Source organism: Rhea pennata, chromosome 3 (genome assembly GCF_028389875.1).
Source record: "Rhea pennata isolate bPtePen1 chromosome 3, bPtePen1.pri, whole genome shotgun sequence".
In the NCBI taxonomy this organism is placed as follows: Eukaryota; Metazoa; Chordata; class Aves; order Rheiformes; family Rheidae; genus Rhea; species Rhea pennata.
In genome coordinates, this window is record NC_084665.1 from 97,937,198 (window position 1) to 97,956,402 (window position 19,205).

The 19,205-nt window shown below is 36.5% G+C and overlaps 1 protein-coding gene across 4 annotated transcripts in view; it reads left to right on the forward strand.

The window, feature by feature from the left end:
- Positions 1 to 19,205, forward strand: part of LMBRD1 (LMBR1 domain containing 1) — a 68,857-nt gene that overhangs the window by 23,550 nt on the left and 26,102 nt on the right. For all 4 annotated transcript variants that reach the window (XR_009958023.1, XM_062572863.1, XM_062572864.1 and 1 more), the window contains exons 8-11: positions 10,753 to 10,878; positions 13,424 to 13,576; positions 17,810 to 17,874; positions 18,610 to 18,712. Coding sequence is in view for 3 of the 4 variants with exons in the window: in XM_062572863.1 (XP_062428847.1) it covers positions 10,753 to 10,878; positions 13,424 to 13,576; positions 17,810 to 17,874; positions 18,610 to 18,712 (447 nt within the window). In the remaining variant the exon portion in view is untranslated. The remainder of the gene's footprint in view (positions 1 to 10,752; positions 10,879 to 13,423; positions 13,577 to 17,809; positions 17,875 to 18,609; positions 18,713 to 19,205) is intronic.

Below are 19,205 nucleotides of genomic sequence, written 5' to 3' on the forward strand. Positions count from 1 at the left end.
GAATCATATGGGTAAGACTAGTTCAACTGCTTGATTCTTGTTTTAGTATGCAAGGGAAAACAATTATTTTAACCCTCTTGGCTGTCACTCTTACTGCTTGCAACTCATCTTCATATGATGGCCCATTCTGTCTAATTCTTATACAGATCTAGGACTTCAGATAGTTTGTTTGACATTGGATATTCTGTAGTCACTTGCTTTTCCATCTATTCCTCCTTTTGGTCACTGTAATACATGTAGCATTTTAAGCAGGTTGATAAGTTGTCTCTATCAAAGTTTAAAAAAAATTGTAACGCAAGAAGTTTTAAAGTCTAACAGTTAACTTCACACAATGCTTTAGCACTTCTAAGAAGTCAGTGTTCTTGATAAGAGTTAGTATTTACATGTCCTTGCTAGGTGCTTTTTTTTCTTTTCTTTCGTTGTAGTCTGCCTCTAAAATAGTGGAGCTGTTTCCACATAGCTTTGTTAGTGCATTGTAAGTGGCTCTGTAACAGTGCTTCATATAGTAAAAGATCCTTTAAACCATTGGTGGTTGAGGAGATGTTTTGGAGTAGGCTGTCAGGCAAAGAGGAAGTAGGAAAAACTATTCTAGAATAAGGGGAGGAAGAAGGAAGATTTTAATTGTAGCTGGGTAAGAGGGTAATGAGTATCTGGTGGTAATACTTTTTGACTGCAAGGAACAAGTTTGAATTTGGTAACGGATTTAACAATTTTATTTGTAATAGTGACTTTCTGCTGGCATAAGTGACAGCAGGATTGTTGGATAGAGTACAGATTTCTAAATATTGTGTCTGAACTTTGACAAGTCAGATCAGTCTCCAAAGAATCAAGAGCAATTCAGCAGACAGCTAGTAAGTGTCCAAGATGAGCAGAATTGCTATCAGCTTCATTGACCATGGGCTTAATCTTGAAATAAATGGTATTATAAGTCTTACTACTTCTGCCTTTTAATGTGGGCAACTAGGTCATCTGGGCTATTTTGATGTTGAAATGATGTCCTGGCCAAAAAGATTTATACCTTCACTTCACTGTGTCAACTTTTAGGTTTCTCTTAATCATGGAAAAATCTCTTGTTCAACTATATTGCAGAGCAGATGCTTTTTAGCACTTATGAAACTATAATTAAGAATAAACTCATTAGCTGGGAGAATGGCAATGTCTTCTGTGATTTAAAACTTGCATACTACTACCCATGTATGTCTTAGCTGCTTGTAAGCATCTAAAATGCAAGACTATACACTTCAGTCTGACAATTTTGATGATACAATACAAATTTAAGTATAGCACTGAAACAGAGCTTCTTTCTATAATTGGAATATTGACCAAAAAAATTAAGTGGCATGTGTAACATCAGTCTCTATGCTATGTAGAATTCTGGTATATCTCTTTGCCTACTTTGTCACAGGACATTCAATGAAAGTTGTAGTGCAATAGTTATGCTAAGACTGTTTCTACATTGAAGGCCTGCCTTCCCTTTAACACAGATTGTGAAAAGTGTACAACAGTGCTGTGCCTTTGGCTGTACTGGTTGCAGATGGCTAATATTAGAATTAAAGATTAAATCAAAATAGAGAAGCTACTATGAAGCACTCATCCAGTAGATTCTCCTGAGATTGCTTGGAATGAGATTTATCCATTCTTACTGAAAAGTATCTGGCTGTGGGATGTGTATTGCTCTTAAGTCTGAACCTTTTTTTATAGTCTTGGCTTTTCACAGAAAAATATGAAACTAATTCTTTGAAGATATTGTATGAGGATAAGCTGAAGCAGGTATCTGATTTGTAGTTGGCAAGCTTCTCACTTATTTAAAAAGTCTATGGCAAAGTAATCTGAGAGAACTTACATGTTACTTGTGCTAGTAAACTTTGTCCTTTTTAGCTTTATTTCTAGTTTTCATTATGACTATTGCAATGAGCAGCTTTTCTAAAATATTTAATTAGGAAGTGTGTACAAAACTGAATACTCTTTTTGGAAATTTCCAAAACGTAGGTTTGTATTAAAAAAAACCAAAAAGCTAACTTGGTTTAAGAACAGAAGAAACTTCTCAGCTGGAAGGGTGGTAAAGCAGGAGACTATAGTTTACCAGCAGGACATATGCCTGAAAAGGGAGTAATTACAGGTTAGATGGATACTGCTACTACTATACCTTATTTGTATTTCTTTAATGTTTTCTAAAGTTCTGGGAGCAAGCAATGCTTTCTGAAAACAGTATATAGTGTCTTCAGAAAAGTAGGTAGTGTCATGTTCTACAAGCTCTTGCAAGACTCATGCATGTGACTTATTTTTCCTTTCTTCAGTGCCAGAAGACGGTACACTAAGTGCTGTGAAAACTAGAAGTTGAGGGGAGTGACTCAAAGCATTTAATACTTGTAATCTAAACAATACTAATTGCTTTATTCTTTGTACAAACAAATTCATGTTTAAAAAACTTGCATGCTTACATGAAAGGATGTGAAGCATTCTCAAAAGTATGTTTACAGAAGCTGTACTTTCTTGTGATTAACTTCGTGCTGATAAGTGAGGATCAATTTAGTCTTCTAGGCTATAATGCTAAAATTCAGACTCTGTGGTGCACTTGCTTGCTGAATACTGTTAAGTATTCCTCTCCTGCATCAATATTTGTAGATTCTGGGAAAGGGAGGAAGATGCAACTAGGAAAGGTGTGTATATTTTAAATTCCTTTCTGAAGGAGAACAAAGTTTTAATAGAATGTAGTTGAAGCCTGCTGCAGCTTTTTCACATGATGTGTTCTTGCCATTAATATGGACAAATTTAGATACCACTTTTCAAGTATATTCAGCTATTGAATGCATCAAGAAACAAGTTCAAACAATTATTCAATTTTCAATATAATCTGGGAAGAGTAGTTGCTGATTTCTTTAAATTTTGTGGTATTAAAGTATTTTTGTTGTATAATGAATTATACAAAACTACAACACATTTCCTACAAAACAATTTTAAATGTAATGTGAACAAGTGATCCTCAGGGGGCTCTGCAAATTTATGACCTTGATTTATACTGACAGCTTTCCATGTCTATAAATGGAGTATAACAGTAAAATGATGAATTAAGTCTGTAGTGATTTTTGATGCAAACTACATCTGTGAAACAGCTTCTATTCTTTCATTAATGTGTTTTGCATTGAAACAGCTTTACATTGCCTTAGGTATTAATACAGATTTGTGTCAGCTCCAGATTGCTATTTGAATTCAAGGCAGAGTCATATTACTTTGTGCAATGGTAGGCAGATTAATTTTTGAGTGATCTTCTACATCTCACTTAGCATGTCATGGAAGGATGACTATAATTATCTTTAATTTTTCCCAAAACATTTAATAAGTGTTTGATTTCTTATGAAACTACTATAGCTTCATAAATAGTTGTCTTTCAGGATAGAGAGAAACATTAGAAAGTTGAGTTTTTCTACAGACAAACTCAATGACCTTTTCATGCCTAATCTTTGTCCAGAGTATAACTTTTTTAGGTTGACTTACTAAAAGGAAAAAAGCCTTAAAGTTTCTTGTAATCTAACCTTAAAGCTCTAGTTTACTACCAATTTTTTTCATGAATAGGCCTCAAACATTTAAAAGCTACAAGTTAGTAGCATTCAAGGTCACTATCGCTTGCTTAATGTTATTTCTTAAGTAACTGCATTTTTGTGTTTAAGTGTTTTTAGTATTTTGGTTATTTCCTGCCTCATGGAGAGGCAAGTGTTGTGTGTATTAACAGTCTGATTTCTACTACACTTTCAGAGCTCTGCAGGGATCAAACTGCTGGCTCAGAGTTTTGTACTTTGAGATTTTAGAGATTAGTTGGAAGATATATTACCCTTTTTAGTAGCTAAGCCAGGAAAAGAGATGGAATTATGAGAAGATGGCTATCGTCATGCTCACTTGCTAGTTTTAGTACTATAACTGAGTCGACAACTTTTACAGGTAGGTGAGCAATGTTTTAAGTGCAAAGCCTGCACTACAGCAGACTGCAGCTATGTACAGCTGTATGTGCAGCAGAGGCTACTGTCTTCAAATGCTGTAGTTTTGGTTTCTGCATCTTAAACCTCAACTGTATTTTTTGTTCACTTACTAGTCTCTTAAAATGTTTCTCTGACTCTATAAGGTGGAGTTAAAGATCTTTTTAAAGATAAATGAAGTGATGAGCTGCAGAAATGGGTAAACAGGTATTCAATGCAGTATTCATGTTCTATAGAGTAGATAACACAGGAAATGCGGAACTGAACTGACATGTTTGGTAAAGTCAATCCATTCTGTGCTTTGGGTTTTCCACCACTTTTTTTAAAAGTTGTTCTTGTAGCAGCTGAAGATTGAATTCAAAAACTTGTCAAGAAAGAACTGAAGTTCTACCAATTAATATAATGAATAGTTGCTATATTCCAGTTGTATGGAATTAAGTTTTACAGAAACAATCAGTGAGATGGTCTGCCGTCTTTAGATACCTTTCAGATGCTTTTCTTTTGACAGTTTGGGGAGGTTGTATGAACAACTGCAACTTATTGCTATGTATAATATTCTGGAAATAAGTTTCTTACATTCCCCATTCTATCTTTAGAATGATAGTATGTGAAAATGGCCAGAAGTGGAGATAGCTTTCAGTCTGCTTTTCTGTAGCAGGTGCTTATTTGAAGTGTCAAAACACTTCTCAAAACTCTGCAGTCATGGTGTGTAGAAAAGGTACAATATCAAGGAAAAAGCTGCAGTCCTGGCTTTTTACAGACAGTGCTACCGAGCCGATGTTGGTGCATGTATTATAAAAGTACACTGGACTTCAGCTAGTATAACTGGATACTCATCTGCTCTAAACTGACACCAAAAAGGGGCTCTGTTTCTGTATGAAATATTGCTCAGTATAGTCATTTAAACTGTATCAGTTGCTCTAGTGGATGGTATGGGAGGGGAAACATAATGTGACTTCCTTAATACATAAAGCTTTTTATGCAGTGATTCTAGAAAACATCTTCTAGAGCAGAATATCCTTGCAATAGACTTTTCTGAAAACTTCATATTTAAACAGAAATGAACTTGTTCTGACTTGTTTTTTAAATTACTTTGTAAGGTTTTGGTTGTATCTATTCAATTAAAAAAAGCCTAACCTTAAATTTAAAGAGGTGGAATTCTAACATTTGGTTGTACCTTCAGTAGAAGTCTTGAAACAACTTGTAAGAGAACAAGAATTTTTTTGCAATTGTGTTGAGTACTGTACTTTTATACAGTAATTTAGTAAGACTCCCTGTTTTCCTTGGCTGTTTTATGTAACTTCACTAGAGGGCAGTGCTATGCAACAAATGAATGTGCAGAAGTTTGACAAATGTTTTGCACAAGATATGTATGCTTTAAAACATATTTGGCAGTAGCATCTAAAAGCCACATCTGTTTAATACATGGGCCTGTAAATAAGTGACAGGGAATCTTTCTGCTACACAGGAAGTACTTTTTGAAGTCATAAGTTTAATTTTCAGTGTCTTAAAGCTGGTAAAGTACCCCATTATGGCACTGATTGTGCTAAGATCAGAAACAATTTTAAAATCTATTTTGTCTGCAACAAGAATTTGTCCTGTTTGTGCCACTATTATTCATTAGGCAATATTAATTGAACATAGCTAATTACATTTCATATTCTAAGTCTTCAAACTAAACTGATACCTTGATGGCTGGAGGCTTTTTGTAGTAGGTGTTCAAAAACTGGCTCATTAACTATAGGTGTTTTTTTAAAGGTGTCTGCTGTATTACTCATTTCACTTAACTTTTTTGTGTGCTTATGGCTGATCTGTCTGCTTGTTAGATGCTCCCACCTCAATGTACCCTTTTCCTATGGAATATTGTGCTAGCTTGCACTGTCTTAAAGAGCAGTGGACTAGTGGTTATGATTCTCAATAGAAACTTTGTAATTTTAATACTCAAGTTTGTAATACTTGCTGCTGCTTCCGTAAAATGCAACTCTACAGTTTCTCATCTCTACTTCATTGATGTCTCTTGTCAGTCTTGTGCTTATGACAGTGACTTAACATGTGGTGTATCTAATAAGGTTATTGCTGATTTCTTATAGCCCACTGATAAAGCAACTCTATGGTGTGTTGTAGATGCTGAGTCTGCAAGAGATGCTTTGAATGTTCCTTTCAAGTCTTTATTGTCATATTCCATAGTTAAAATTAGCTAGATCTACTGATAGAGCATGGGAAGAAACATGTGACTAAAGATTACACAAATCAGAAGTAATGCTAATATATAACTGCTAAAGAGGTGTTTGGTGTTATCTACCTGGAGTATAGACTGTGTGGAGTTGTGGTATAGTATTGAGAATAGCTGGAGGAAGCTTCTTGCTGTTTCTGAATTTCTGTTGATACTGCATAAATGGTATTGAACTTATCTTTGCTGTTTGCATTTGACTTACAGGCTCCTGGCTTGCTGGTGTCAGATTTCTGTGCAAACTCTTGTCTGGTAGCTAGCTGCTACTTCTGTGAATAGCAAATAAAGTATTAGGAGCTTTTTGTGTGCTAGAATGGGCTGGGTTCAATTATCTTGTATTGTTTACTCTAGCTTTCTCCTGTCTCTTTAGAATAAAAGCCTACTGACTTCAAGAAATCTGAAGGGTAAATAAGAAATAGCTGCATTCATCCAGAGAAATTATGTGTATAACCTATGAGTGAATGGGCAAATCAAATGAGACAGTTATAGAATTATGCCTCTTAATTTTACTTACAAGGTGGTAAGCTCTTAATTTGGCTTTCCAGTCCTTTGCAGAGGCAAAACTCATCTGTGGACCATGTGTAGGGGAAGAAAAAAGTTGAACTACAAATTCAGAGTTTTTGCTTTTTTCCCCTATTCTGAAAGATGGATTTTGAAGTTGGTTGGTATTCAATAACAGCAACAACAGCACACTGCATCTTAAAGTGTACTGTCAGAAACCTGCCTGTGTAGTTAGTGATTAATACTTGTTCAGTTAATTCTCAAGAACCTATGGGGAAATACCACAGACATGTATATGCTATAGTCTCTTGTTATAAGAGAAACCACACTAAATATATTGGACCTAGCCTGTCTAGACAAAGACTAGCTAAAGTCCTGGAAACATGTATCAGTAGTATAAATACATGTCAAGGCTTAATTTTGTTGTATTAGATTCAAGTGTATAATTAAAGTCTTAAATTATCTTAACCATTCCTGATCTATTTGTGTTCATATATCGAATCTTGAATCAGTAACACTTTGGGATTAGTTTCTTTATCTTTAGCTTTAATATTTAGCCTCAGTTTTCTTGTTTTGTCTTTGTTTGAGTTGCAAATGCTTAAAATACTAGCCCATGAATAGCTTAACACTTGCACAAACCAAGAGGATTGAAACTTTGAAGAACAGCTTCTGCATCAGCCTCAAGTGCTGTTTCAGCCTTTAGGCTGGACTAATAGCAGCTTCTATGCAGGCTTGTGACACACTTTACATGAATTGACTCATCTTTGTCCCTCATTCTATGCATTAATATCTTGAGGGGCCAGTGTGGCTTATTTTCCTGCGTATGGTTGGAGGCTTATTTAAATATTCACATCACTTAGTATTAGTATCCCTTGTAGTCAAGAAAAGGACTTACTCAGGCTGCCTTTATCACTGGAGTGAGTTTGACCTTCAAGCATGTATTTTATTTCTGTGAAAACAAAACACAGCATTTTACCTGAAGATTTCCAATGTGCTTTGCAGAAACTTATAGAGTTTTAAACCTTAAATATTGCTTAGCTCTTTCCAAAAAAAACTACTAGCTGATAGTTGCTGTTTGAATAACAAATGGAGGCCATTGCTTACTGCTGAAATGTAACTGCTAAGTTTAGGCTTGTAAAATTATATAGGTCTATTGTCAGTCATGTGCTATCATTACTATATTTGTTTCTATATACAAAGTATACTTAGGTTGGAAATGCTTTGGACTCTGGAGGCAGGCTTTTGCTTGGATTGCGAACTTCATTCTAGTGATAAAGCTAGATGTATTAATAGTCACATAATTTCTGGAGTTATACTACTGGTAGCTGGTACAGAGCTGGTTCTTAGGCTCAATATCAGACCAATACTAACCACATCGTAAGTGCCCTGGATGATGGGATTGAGTGTACCCTCAAGGTTGGGATGACATCTGACTGGGAGAAATAGCTGTATCAGACAAAATAGTCTCTATACAGAGACATTAACATGTGGGGAAGATTGGGCCAACAAGATTTGCATAAGGCTTAATAAATGTTCAGGCTGCCTTTTGGGACAGAACTACCCCAAGCAGCAGTTCATACCAGGGTTTGGAGGGGTAACTGCTGAAAAGGACTGGGAGGTCATAGTGGGCAGCAAGCTGAATATAAGCCAGCAGCACACCCTGGTAGCTGAAGGGCAGACTATCCTGGGCTCCATCGAGAAGAGCTACAGCCAGCACATCAAGTGAGGTGCCTATTCCACTGTACTTGGCACTTAGGCTACCGTGTCCAGTTTTGGCCCTACAATATAAGGAAAACCTGAAAACCTGAGGGTTGGGTGGAGGGTTATGAAAGTGGTTAAATGTTTGAAGAACTTGACTATGAAGGAAGGCTGAAATTGGTCAGCCTGGAGAAGAGTACTCTACTCTCTTAGATCAAGGTGCTTTGCACTCTCCTTCAAGGGAGGAGAGAACAAATTCTTCTAGTGGGAGAACTGAACCATTCATATGGACTTCCATACCATTTATGTGAAGCTCAACCAAAGTTAAGTTCTTAGCTAAAGCATCTAATCTTGTTGGTAGAGATTGTGTGCTTATATGACTAAGTTACAGTTGAATAACTTATTCTAGAATGTGTCAAAGCATGAAATTCCTTTTTACCTTTACTAGTGTCTGACAAGAGATGTCTTTTCCTTGAATATCTTCTGCAGCATGAAGTCCTAACATAAGGACTGAGATTACTACTTACCTTTTTTTAGCTGAAGAAAATGGCATTTAACTTTACTGGGAATGGTCTGTAAATGGTACTGAAAAAAGTATTAAGTTGTACTTATGGGTGAGGAATGAGGAAACCTCAACTTTGAAGTCCTGAGATGCTGAGCAGATAGCGAATAAAAGTCAACTTTGGTCTTTAAGAATCTAAGTAAAACTGGTTCTAATGCTTTATAGCTAACATATTGCCAGTTGTTAAAGGTCTAGGCAAATAAATGTGTTCACTAATATGCACTTCAAGAAATGTTTTAAGAAAAATACTTTTCTCCTATTCCTGAATATATTTTACTGATTTACATAAATATCACTTTCCTTGGCTTCAAAGTCTATTTAGATGCATGCTGTATGCTTGTTATAATTAACTCTGGCACTGTTCAAATATCTTATAGTAGTTGTCATTCTGAACACAGACCTAATTCCACAGCAAGTGAACAATACCAGCTCGACTACTAAATGTTTGTTCTGTCAAATCCTTGGAATATCACACAATCAAGGAATACTGGTACTTGTAGAGTGAGCTTTTGGGCACAGTGGAAAAATTACTATTTAACAGTCATTTCATGAGCTACAATACCAGTAAATAAGGTCTCTAATGGTCAGAGGGGCTTGGTAACAGGATATATGGCAGGTTGAGAAGTGCACCAAACCAGATAGCCTCTTTGCGCAGAGTACAATGCCTGGAAGTTTAATTTGTTGGAGTAGGTTTTCAAGCAGGTCAGGTGAGTTTTCCTTACAGAAAGCTACTTTGATATGGGGACACTTAACTGTGTACTAGCACTAATCTTGAATGTTGTCCTTGGTGAATTGTAAAGCTATGCCCAAATGAGGGAATATCCCTTGTATCTAAAATTGTCCAATTCTGAAATTAGATGAGGTTCAGATACAAAGAACTATAACACATGCAATTTACTAGTCTAGACTGCATGTTTAAAAAGCCCTACCAATGTCCCCAGGCAACCTCCCACCCGGCAATAAAACAAAGCCTATGGCTAGTGTCTCTAAACTGTTTGGAGAAGCTTCTGATCTTGGCTTTGATCTATAAGCTTCATGGAGGTGAGGGCAGGAAGTACAGTGACTGTTCACCTCACCTGCTGTACTTATGTTTTCCTGTCAGTGGAAAAGAGCTTACAAGGCTCTACATTAGAAAAATGTGTGCATAGTGCTATACAGAAACTGGAAGAGACTTTGAATGATATAGGACTTATAACATGTAGTAAATGTCAGAGATACCTATTTACCCATAAACTAAATAGCTTTTGAACTTAACTGATTTTAGGTGTTGTCTAGTCTGTGTTTTTTTTAACTGCAGGAATTTTCTTGTAAACCAGGTTTTTGTACTGTCTTGGTAATTTCATTTTAGTCAAAGCTGAATGCTCTAGCCTACAAAAATTGTATGTATTTAACTTCTAAAACTACTTGTCTGTTTAAACTCAATCTTGTTCCTTTACTATGCAGCATCTTTATTACTGTCTAAAGCTGAGAAGTTAAGGTTTTGGGAAGGTAAACAACTTGAAAAACAGACAACCTTGAAAAACCTCAATTAGGTATGCAGTTGGGAAGTCTTAACACATAGTTTCAATAATCCTGAGAAGATTAAGTACTGTGGGAACAATGTGGGACGCTGGAATCAACATGGCATGTTTTAGAGCTGTTCTGCTCATAGAAAGATTGGTAGAATTGCTTCTTTGTTTTAATACCTGTGAAAGGGGAAGATAACTGAGATAGCTTATAGCTGCAACGTAGTAGGCTTATCAAATGAAAACATGTAGCAAAAAAATTGTGTATATGTTGTCTTGTTTTAGGCTTATGGTATGTCAGCTTTGCCTCTGAACTTGATTAAGGGAACTACCAGTGCGACGTATGAACGTTTGGAGAACACTGAAGATATTGAAGAAGTGGAACACCACATATTAAGGATTAAATCAAAGGTTTGTTGATTACTGCTCACTTATGTTTTTCTTGCTTGGCTTACCAGTGAGTTTTTATTCCAGACAAATGGAAAGGACAAGTTGGAAGTGGTTAGGTTGCAATTTTGATTTTAATTATCGGGGGGATAGGGCGGGGGGGAATGCAATAACCTGTGTAGTACAGGTCAGTTTCTTTATCAGTCAGTCCTCCAGCAACAGTTGTTTGTACTATATTCTAGCTAAAGACAGTGCTGGTCTCCAGTTGATAGGTTAAGCTTGTTAAGCTGGGGTCCTCCTTGAAGAGCTGTTTTGTTGTAGAGATCAGAAATACAAGCTTCACTTTAGGAATATCTGCTACCAGATATGGCACCTAGTTTGGTAATACTAATTTACCTTATCAGCACTAGGCATTTGCTGCATGGAGCTTCTGTGAGTTAATCTTCATACAATTTCTCCTGTTTTGAGTAACTGTCCCAAATATTCTTGCTTCTCATAAAACATGCCTTACTATTAAGAATCATTTTTGTGTGAAATAGGTATAAATCTCAGTTCTGAATCCTGAATAGCCTTAGGATGTTAACACAACACCATTTGATGTAAATCATGAGTGCTTCTCAGCTCACTGAAATGCTATATGTAAAATAAGCAGGATGGTTCCACAACCTGACAGTTCACGGTGAACGGAGTTGAGATTTCTCCTGCATTTATAGGATGCTAGGGAAGACTTCCCAACACTGCTTTCCAACACACTAATAATGGTTTGACTAGTGTTTTCAAAGCCCTGAGGGGCAGAGGATGGACAAACTACCAAGTGTGTTTGTTTTCATTCTGGCAGTCCAGGCATGCAGTTCTGTGCCCAGCAGTGACAGCAGAACTCCAGCAGTGCTGAGCCAGTTACAGCAGTCTGATTGTCTTGGTACTGCTACCATGTGAAAGTAATCACGTACCTTCAATGTTATAAAAAATCCTGTTGGGTTATGAAACCTAAAGTAGTATGCTTGGTTTTAAATTCAAAAACTTTGGTTTTGTGTGGGGTATGACTGGCAGATATATCTCTATTGCTGAAACCAGCAATACTAGAGAAATGAGCACTGCCTGAAAAATAGTAATACTTGTTGCAGAAAAGTTCCAGAAAACTTTCTATATTATGTTGTGTTCTGAGCTTGCAAGCAACTTGTCCTGTTAAACTTAACTTGTAACAGTAGGATCAAAAACTACGAAGTTTGAAGTTAAATATTTATTTTAATGTGACCACTTGTACAAACCAGTTTTCCTTAGTTTATGAATTATGGTCAGAACACTGCCTCAGTGTTCAATTAAAACCGTAATTCTTCACAACTGCATTTACATGAAAACAGGAAGGTGAAAGTGTTGAATTTACCTTAATGAAAGCCTGCAGAATTACATTTGTATGCCAGTTAGTCTAATACAAAGATTCAGTATGTAGTCTGGTCTTCCATTGCTAGTCTACCTGATAGCATTGTTTTGTTAGTCTTGAACATAATTGAAAGCGAGTGGGAGCCTGGTCTGTGGGATTTTTAAGTCATTTTCAAGTGCTAAAGAGGAAATGTGGAAGATATGTTCCTATTCTTAAAACTGCGTGGTGATCAAGTTGTTACATGTAGAATGTGATCTTACTAATCTAGCAACTCTGAGAAGTTTCATCTAAAGCAATGGACTTGTTTTAACAACTTCACTGAGATATGCATTGCTGCACTAATTGTAAGAAGGCTTTCAAAATAAGAAAACAATGACTAGAGAATGAAAATCTCAGGTTTTAAAGTGAGTAGTGGTGGATATACTAAAAGAACCTTTCTCACCTAAGGATTAGTTATACAGTAGCATCAGTATGTTAGAAATGCTTGGGTCAGTTACCTGACCCGTCTTTCATTAACTTTACTTATGTGTGCAATGGAGTTAAGGAACATGTTTGCTTTACAAAGGACTGCAACAGAGCCTGCTCAGTGCTGAGGCTCAGAAGTGAGATATAGTCTTAAACATGATAATCAGCCTTGATTCTTATCTGGTACACTCAGTTGATTCTTGGTACCATGGTGCCTTTTGTTTGGATTTCTAAGGCTGTTTTTTCAGATCAGTAAGATGTCTTGTTCTGGTAAATCAAATGTTGTGAAGTGTCTGAAAGTAGTAGAGTGCTGGAAGGGAAACAGATACCAGGCTAAACATACTGGCTTAGTTGGGGAATTCTGGTTGGAACGGCCTCTGGAGATCATCAGGTCTATCTCTTATGTAAAGCAAGGCCCCCCTTTTCAAGTTGGATCAGCATGTTCAGCTTGCATCTGGGCACTTTAAATGTCCCACTATGGAGACTCCTCTCACTAGCCTAATTTTTTGACCACCCTCTTTGGGAACTTCTTTACCCTCTGCTAAGAATTTCTCCTGTTACAATTTTTAACTTGACTTTTGTACCTTGTCCTTTTGTTGCACATAAAGTGTGAATTGTTATACAACAGACTTTTTAGAGCTGTTCTAACTTGCTAAACCAGATGGTAAATCTAATGTTTCTATTCTGTTGTCGTAATCTCATGCATTAAATTTTGATCATTAGTGCAGAGATGGCCGGCCTCTATCATCAAGGGATAGACGGGCTGTACAACAACTTGAAGAGAGACTAAGGACACTTCGAAGGAGAGAGAGACATCTGGAATTTATTGAGAAAAGTTGGTGGACAAAGTTCTGTGAAGCTATCCGACCTCTAAAGGTAAGAAGTTTTGACTTTTTTTCTGAGATTGAATTACATACAACTTCAGGTTTCTTCCTCCCTTAAATCATAAGCCAAATTTACCATATTAACATGCTGAGTCTTTATTTTTTCCTTATACCAGTGACAGCCCTACAGCAAACTCAAGTATTTGAGCTCTTAGATAAGCTTTTGCTTTTTCTGAGATATGACTGTAAGATTGAAAAGGCTAACACTGTCAAGAGGTTGTTTTGTGAAATGTTTTTTCCTGAACTTTCAAGATCAAGTTGGCATATTTTAGAGGACCATTACTTTAAACCTAGCTAATACTTTTTTTTTAAGCTTGGTGGGGAGGGACTACAAGCAATATCTCAATGTTATTGCTAGTGTTCTTGCTGAATACCAGTAGAAAGAGGCTAAAAGTAAAGTTGAACAAAGACCTTCAATATGGAATTCTTGATAGAATTATTGTTCTGTGATACCTCAGATTTAGATTGTAGCCCTTTCATTTAAAGGGCAAATATGCATAACTCCTCGCTTCAGTAGTCTGGGCACTTCTTGATTCAAAGTAACATCTGCTTTAACTCTTCACATGAACCTTTTCGAAAATCTGAGAAATGCACTGGCCAAATTTAGTGTGTCAGACTTACTTTAATAATCCATTTTGTTCTCATAGGGTAGGGTGTAACAGGACTAGCTACTTACAGGTTATCAATTATAGAGATGCTGAAATAGCATTCTCACTTGCAGTCTAAATGTTTATTTTCTGGATAACTGTAGTGGTCATTATTGGAAACTGCTTTGACCTGAGAATCCTAGACTTACAGGGAGCTCCTAGTAGATCATTCTTCCTGGCAGGTTCTCAGAGTACTATTGTGTGGTGAAGCATCTTACAAAACTCAGCTTTAGACAAATTCAGAGTAAAGACATCTTATGAAGGTGATAGTGTAGTACATTAATCTTGTAAGAGTTGAGATGCTAGTAATGAGTGAACACTATTTCATTTGTCTATGTGCAAATACAACTTGTCAATGGTTAAAGTAGTATCCTTTAAAGAAGTAAAGCAATTTTGTAGTTGTGTGTTTCTGAACACTAAAAGTGTGTAAAATCTCTTGGAGCCTTGCTATTTGCTTTTATAACACCTTTGATTTCAGTCTTCAATGTAACCTTTAGTCTTACAAAAAGTTGAGCTTATCTGTTTAAGAATGTGGACCTTTCTCAAGTTACAAGAGCATCTGTAGTGAGTGACTGCTAGATATGGAAAGCATCTTGTTTTCTGTCAGGTTCATAGAGTTATAAGTTCTTGGACTTACGGGACACAATAGCAGCATATTCAGGAATAGCACCGTCTTGGGCTTTTTAGTGTCTAAATTCAGACTTCTATAACCACTGCATCTTTGCATCTCCTTGCATATTTGTCCTTTCATCTCAATCTGTATAGTTTCATCTTAGTCTTGCTTTTCAAGTTTTTTTATTAAATCTATTAGTATGTGACCTTTTCACATAAGGCCAGAGCTTAACCTTACTTTTCAGAGAGACTTCTCTGAACTAAAGTTAACTTTGAGAGTACTGTTACTGCTTTACTCAAGGCTACGTTGACCTTGAACATGAAGCTGTTTGTTTTTCAGTTTAGTCAAAACCAAGAAACTGGAAGATACTCAGATGAGTAACAACAGGGGGTTGTCAAGACATGTCAAACTAATGTGATTTCTTTCTACATAACCTTTTATGTAGACAATTGTCTATGCTTCTTTAGAGTGGCCTCTCTTTCAACTGAACCCTCAGCAGCAAGAGAAATGATGTTTACTGTAGAGTAGGTACAGATGCTGTTTAGGAAAAACTCCAAAGGAGGTAGGAGGTTATACTTGCTTTCCTCAACAGTAGAAAGCTTTGAGTGTAGTATCAGGTTTTCATGGGTTGCTTCAAGACAGATCTGAATCAACTAAAGAGATGCCTAATGTAACTAATAGGTCCTATCTTCAAAATCTATCACTATGAGAACAGAGGAAACCAACTTGAGTGGCTTGCTTTCAAGTCCCTGCTTAAGTTATCAACATCAGTCCAAATACAGGGAAGGTGCTGCAAAGAGGAGAATATAGTGCTCTCTTGATAAGTGGCACACTTCCCTTCTGGCGAGAGGGAGACTGATACTGATTTTCCCCTATCTAATTGTGAGGATTTGGTATTGTCTTCAGCCTTTCTGAAGGCCTTCAGCAACAACTAGAGTAGTACAGTTGATTCTGTCTTAAGTGTGGAGGGATAGGTTAATCTTCTCCAACCCTTTGTGTCTTTCCTGGGACTTTGATTTTTCTTATTTTTGGGGAGAGGTGGAAGGGGGAAGCTGTAGGCAATTTTAGTGCAAGGCTTTACTAACAGTGACTCTGGCAGAGTGTTAGTACAGATTGCAGGTGCTGACAGTTGTCTGCCAGTTCAGCTGTGTCAGAAGTGGTGTGGTTAAATTGACAGAGGCTTTCTTGCCACCATAGCTGCATCTACATCAGGGCATGAGGGGTGAATATTTCATGTCCTAAGTTTCCATTAATGATAACTGTAGAGCTTGTTACATAAAGCAAAACAGCTACTAATAATCTTTAACTCATGTTTCTTAAGTTACAAGCTGAAAAATGTAAATGCCATACAACAGTAATTCTTATCTGCAAGGAATCAACTTTGATTCTTGGTCAGTGTAAAACTGTTCATAGTGTTGCTTTTGTGCCATCGATTTTCCTTACCCTGTTAATGGGTGGTGCCTGCTCCTTTAAGTTCTCATGTTGCTTTGGGATTGGTTCGGAGGCATGGGATGCTATCCCATGCAATTCAGGATATAGTTGCTCCACAGACCCCTCTGAGAAATAATTGGTCAGGCAAGTATTCTTTTGGAGAGGCAAATATTAGCCACCAAAAATACCACTTAAGTTTGTATATCATCTGCTCATACCTGCTCAAAACAGATTAAGTCTTAAATATAATTATTTTAGTAATATTTTGGAACTATGTGTAGCTGAAACAAGTTAGCTTGGCTAACTTTTGGGAGCAGGGATAGGAGGTGGAAAGCTCTCTAAATACCTCAGAAGCAATGATGATGGGAGCAGGAGGAAGCTTAGAAAGTTGAAGGGAGGTACTCAATGGTATAAAGTGAGCATAAATAACTTTAGAAAAGCATGGTCAACTTGTGACTTGAATACATGCGGTTAGTGGTAGAAAAATATACTGTAACCCAACTGATTCTCTTAATCTCTTTGGCCCAGCTTATTAAATCTAATGCAATTCAGTGTTGTAGCGTGATCTAAAAATGACACACCACTTAACCTTTCCATTGTTGAGAATTGCTTATTTTGACACTTTTGTTTTCAGTTAGCTGTATCTTTTTAATCCTATGTTTGTATGTAAGACAAAGCTTTCTTGAGGAAAATTATTTCTTACTGTCCTCTACTTCAATGTTATCGACTAATGTAGAGATTTTCTAATACTAAGATGCCAGAGGAGCTCATCTGAGGCAGCAACACAAGCTTTAGTAGTAGGTGACATTTCTGCTGATTCTTTTTGTAATGACTGCAGTCTTTCATAAAAATATGATTCACTGGCAGTTATGCATGCGTACTAGCTTGCACAGCAGACTGGATCAGAAGACCTAAGCAGATAGTTAATGTAACTGTCATTGTATCATATTTTTTTTGTTGATCAGCTGTGAGAGAAAGGTGGTAGCTGTGCAACCTGTTTCATAGCATGTCTACAAGTACAGAGGGGATGGGTAGACAGGTGTTCTAATCTGTAGCTGGGAGATGTGAGGAAATGGCCTGATGGTGGAGCAGTCTTAAGTTGCCTCTCAAACGCACCACAGCATAGCTTGAGTGGGGATGGCATTGAGGTACTGCTTTCAAAAGATAAAAGTGAGGGAATAGTAGGGTGCCAAGGGAATTAGAGTGGAAAATGAGGTTGTCTTGCATTGAAAGTCAGACCTCTTAATACAGACCAAGGCTGCCTTTTTTTGAATGACCTTGCTGAATTCCTCTGTATGATGTTTAGATGGAGTGTGTGTTTCTTTTTTTTTTCCTAATACTAAAAACTCTTCATCAGTTGCTAGTCCTGTTCCTCAGCCCAAGTAGTCTTGATTAAGCATCATTCCTTGCAATGAAATTAAACATACTAATATTTTCAGGGACTTGAATTCCTCTCATTCCTTTTTTGAAACTGCAGATTTTCCTTTTCAGCTTCACAAACATTTTCAGTTACATTCTGATATCTTTATTTTAGATTGTGTGGGGAGTATTCTTTATTGTTGTGGCACTGCTCTTCACTGTGTCTCTCTTTCTGTCAAAGTAAGTATATTTTGATACTTTTTAAACTACAGTTATGTAGTTTCTATTCTAATTTCAAAATCAGTTATGTAAAGGGGTTATTTGTTTCAAGAGTCAGCATACTTTTCCTATGCTATGTTTCTGTAATTAGTGTTGCATTTCTCATTGTAATAGCATGTGTTGAAATTGAACAAATGTTTCTAAAACAAATTGGAAAAAGACTTGGTTCAGCTTGATAAAGTATATATTGCTGGAAACTTGTAATTCAGCAGAGAAATTAAGCATATATTTTAAAGTTTAATTCAGACAAATTATTTTTGCTTTTTGAATAAATATGTGTAGGTGCTGCTTGGGCTGATGTTCAAATTCATGCAATGAATGGCATGCATACTAAATGCACATCATAGTTACATTAATGATTGTTTCGTGGAGTTGAAAGTAATAGATACAGTAATACGGTGATTCTAATGAAGATTAACACTTAAGATTTCAATTTTGACACACTTGAGACTGGGCAAACAACCTGTATGGATGAATTGGGGAAAAACTAAAACACCAAGAAGATGTAGAAGTCAATATGTTTTTATAGGACAAGTGCAGTTAGGTGTGATAAAACAGTGCAGTAGATGTCTATCTGTAAAAGTGAAAGCTTTCAGTCTAGGCTTAGTTTGCCTTCTTAATGAGCTGACAGTTAATCAAATTGAAGATAAAGCTTTGGGAGGACCATAGTGTATAACCACTTCTTAATTACTGCAGTTTGGACAAGGCTCTACATTCAGCTGGCTTCGATTCTGGATTTATAATCTTAGGAACTAATCTGACCAATCCGTTGAATATGCTTTTACCTGTTCTTCAAACAGTAAGTAAACAACTGGTGATTGTGTATGTCAGGATGTTCTTCTGTTTCCTGGTAAGCTGCCTAAAGGGAAACTACATGTTCTATAAAAGAAAGATAGCTTCCTTATAGCATTAAAATATCTATTTTAGTTATCAGAGTATATTAATGTGAAAATCTTGGGTGGATGGGAATCAGTTGCTGGAGGAAGGTGGTACTTCCTGGAAATTATTGTTGCATTTAGTAAGTTCTTACTACTAAGGAAAAGTGACATTTGTGGTGGTAATGATTAGACTGAAAGGGAATGTTTTTTTTTTTTTTCTGCCTGTACACTTAAGTTTGAGGAGTTTGAGTTGTTGACAGTTCCCCCATTGTAATAAATTCTTCACTTTTCAATACTTAATGCACTTTGTTTTAAAAGTGTAATAAATTCATATCAATACATAAGATTAAGCAGTTCAGAACAAGCCTACATAAGAACAAGCCATTATTAGCATGAGTAGGGTTGGAAGACACC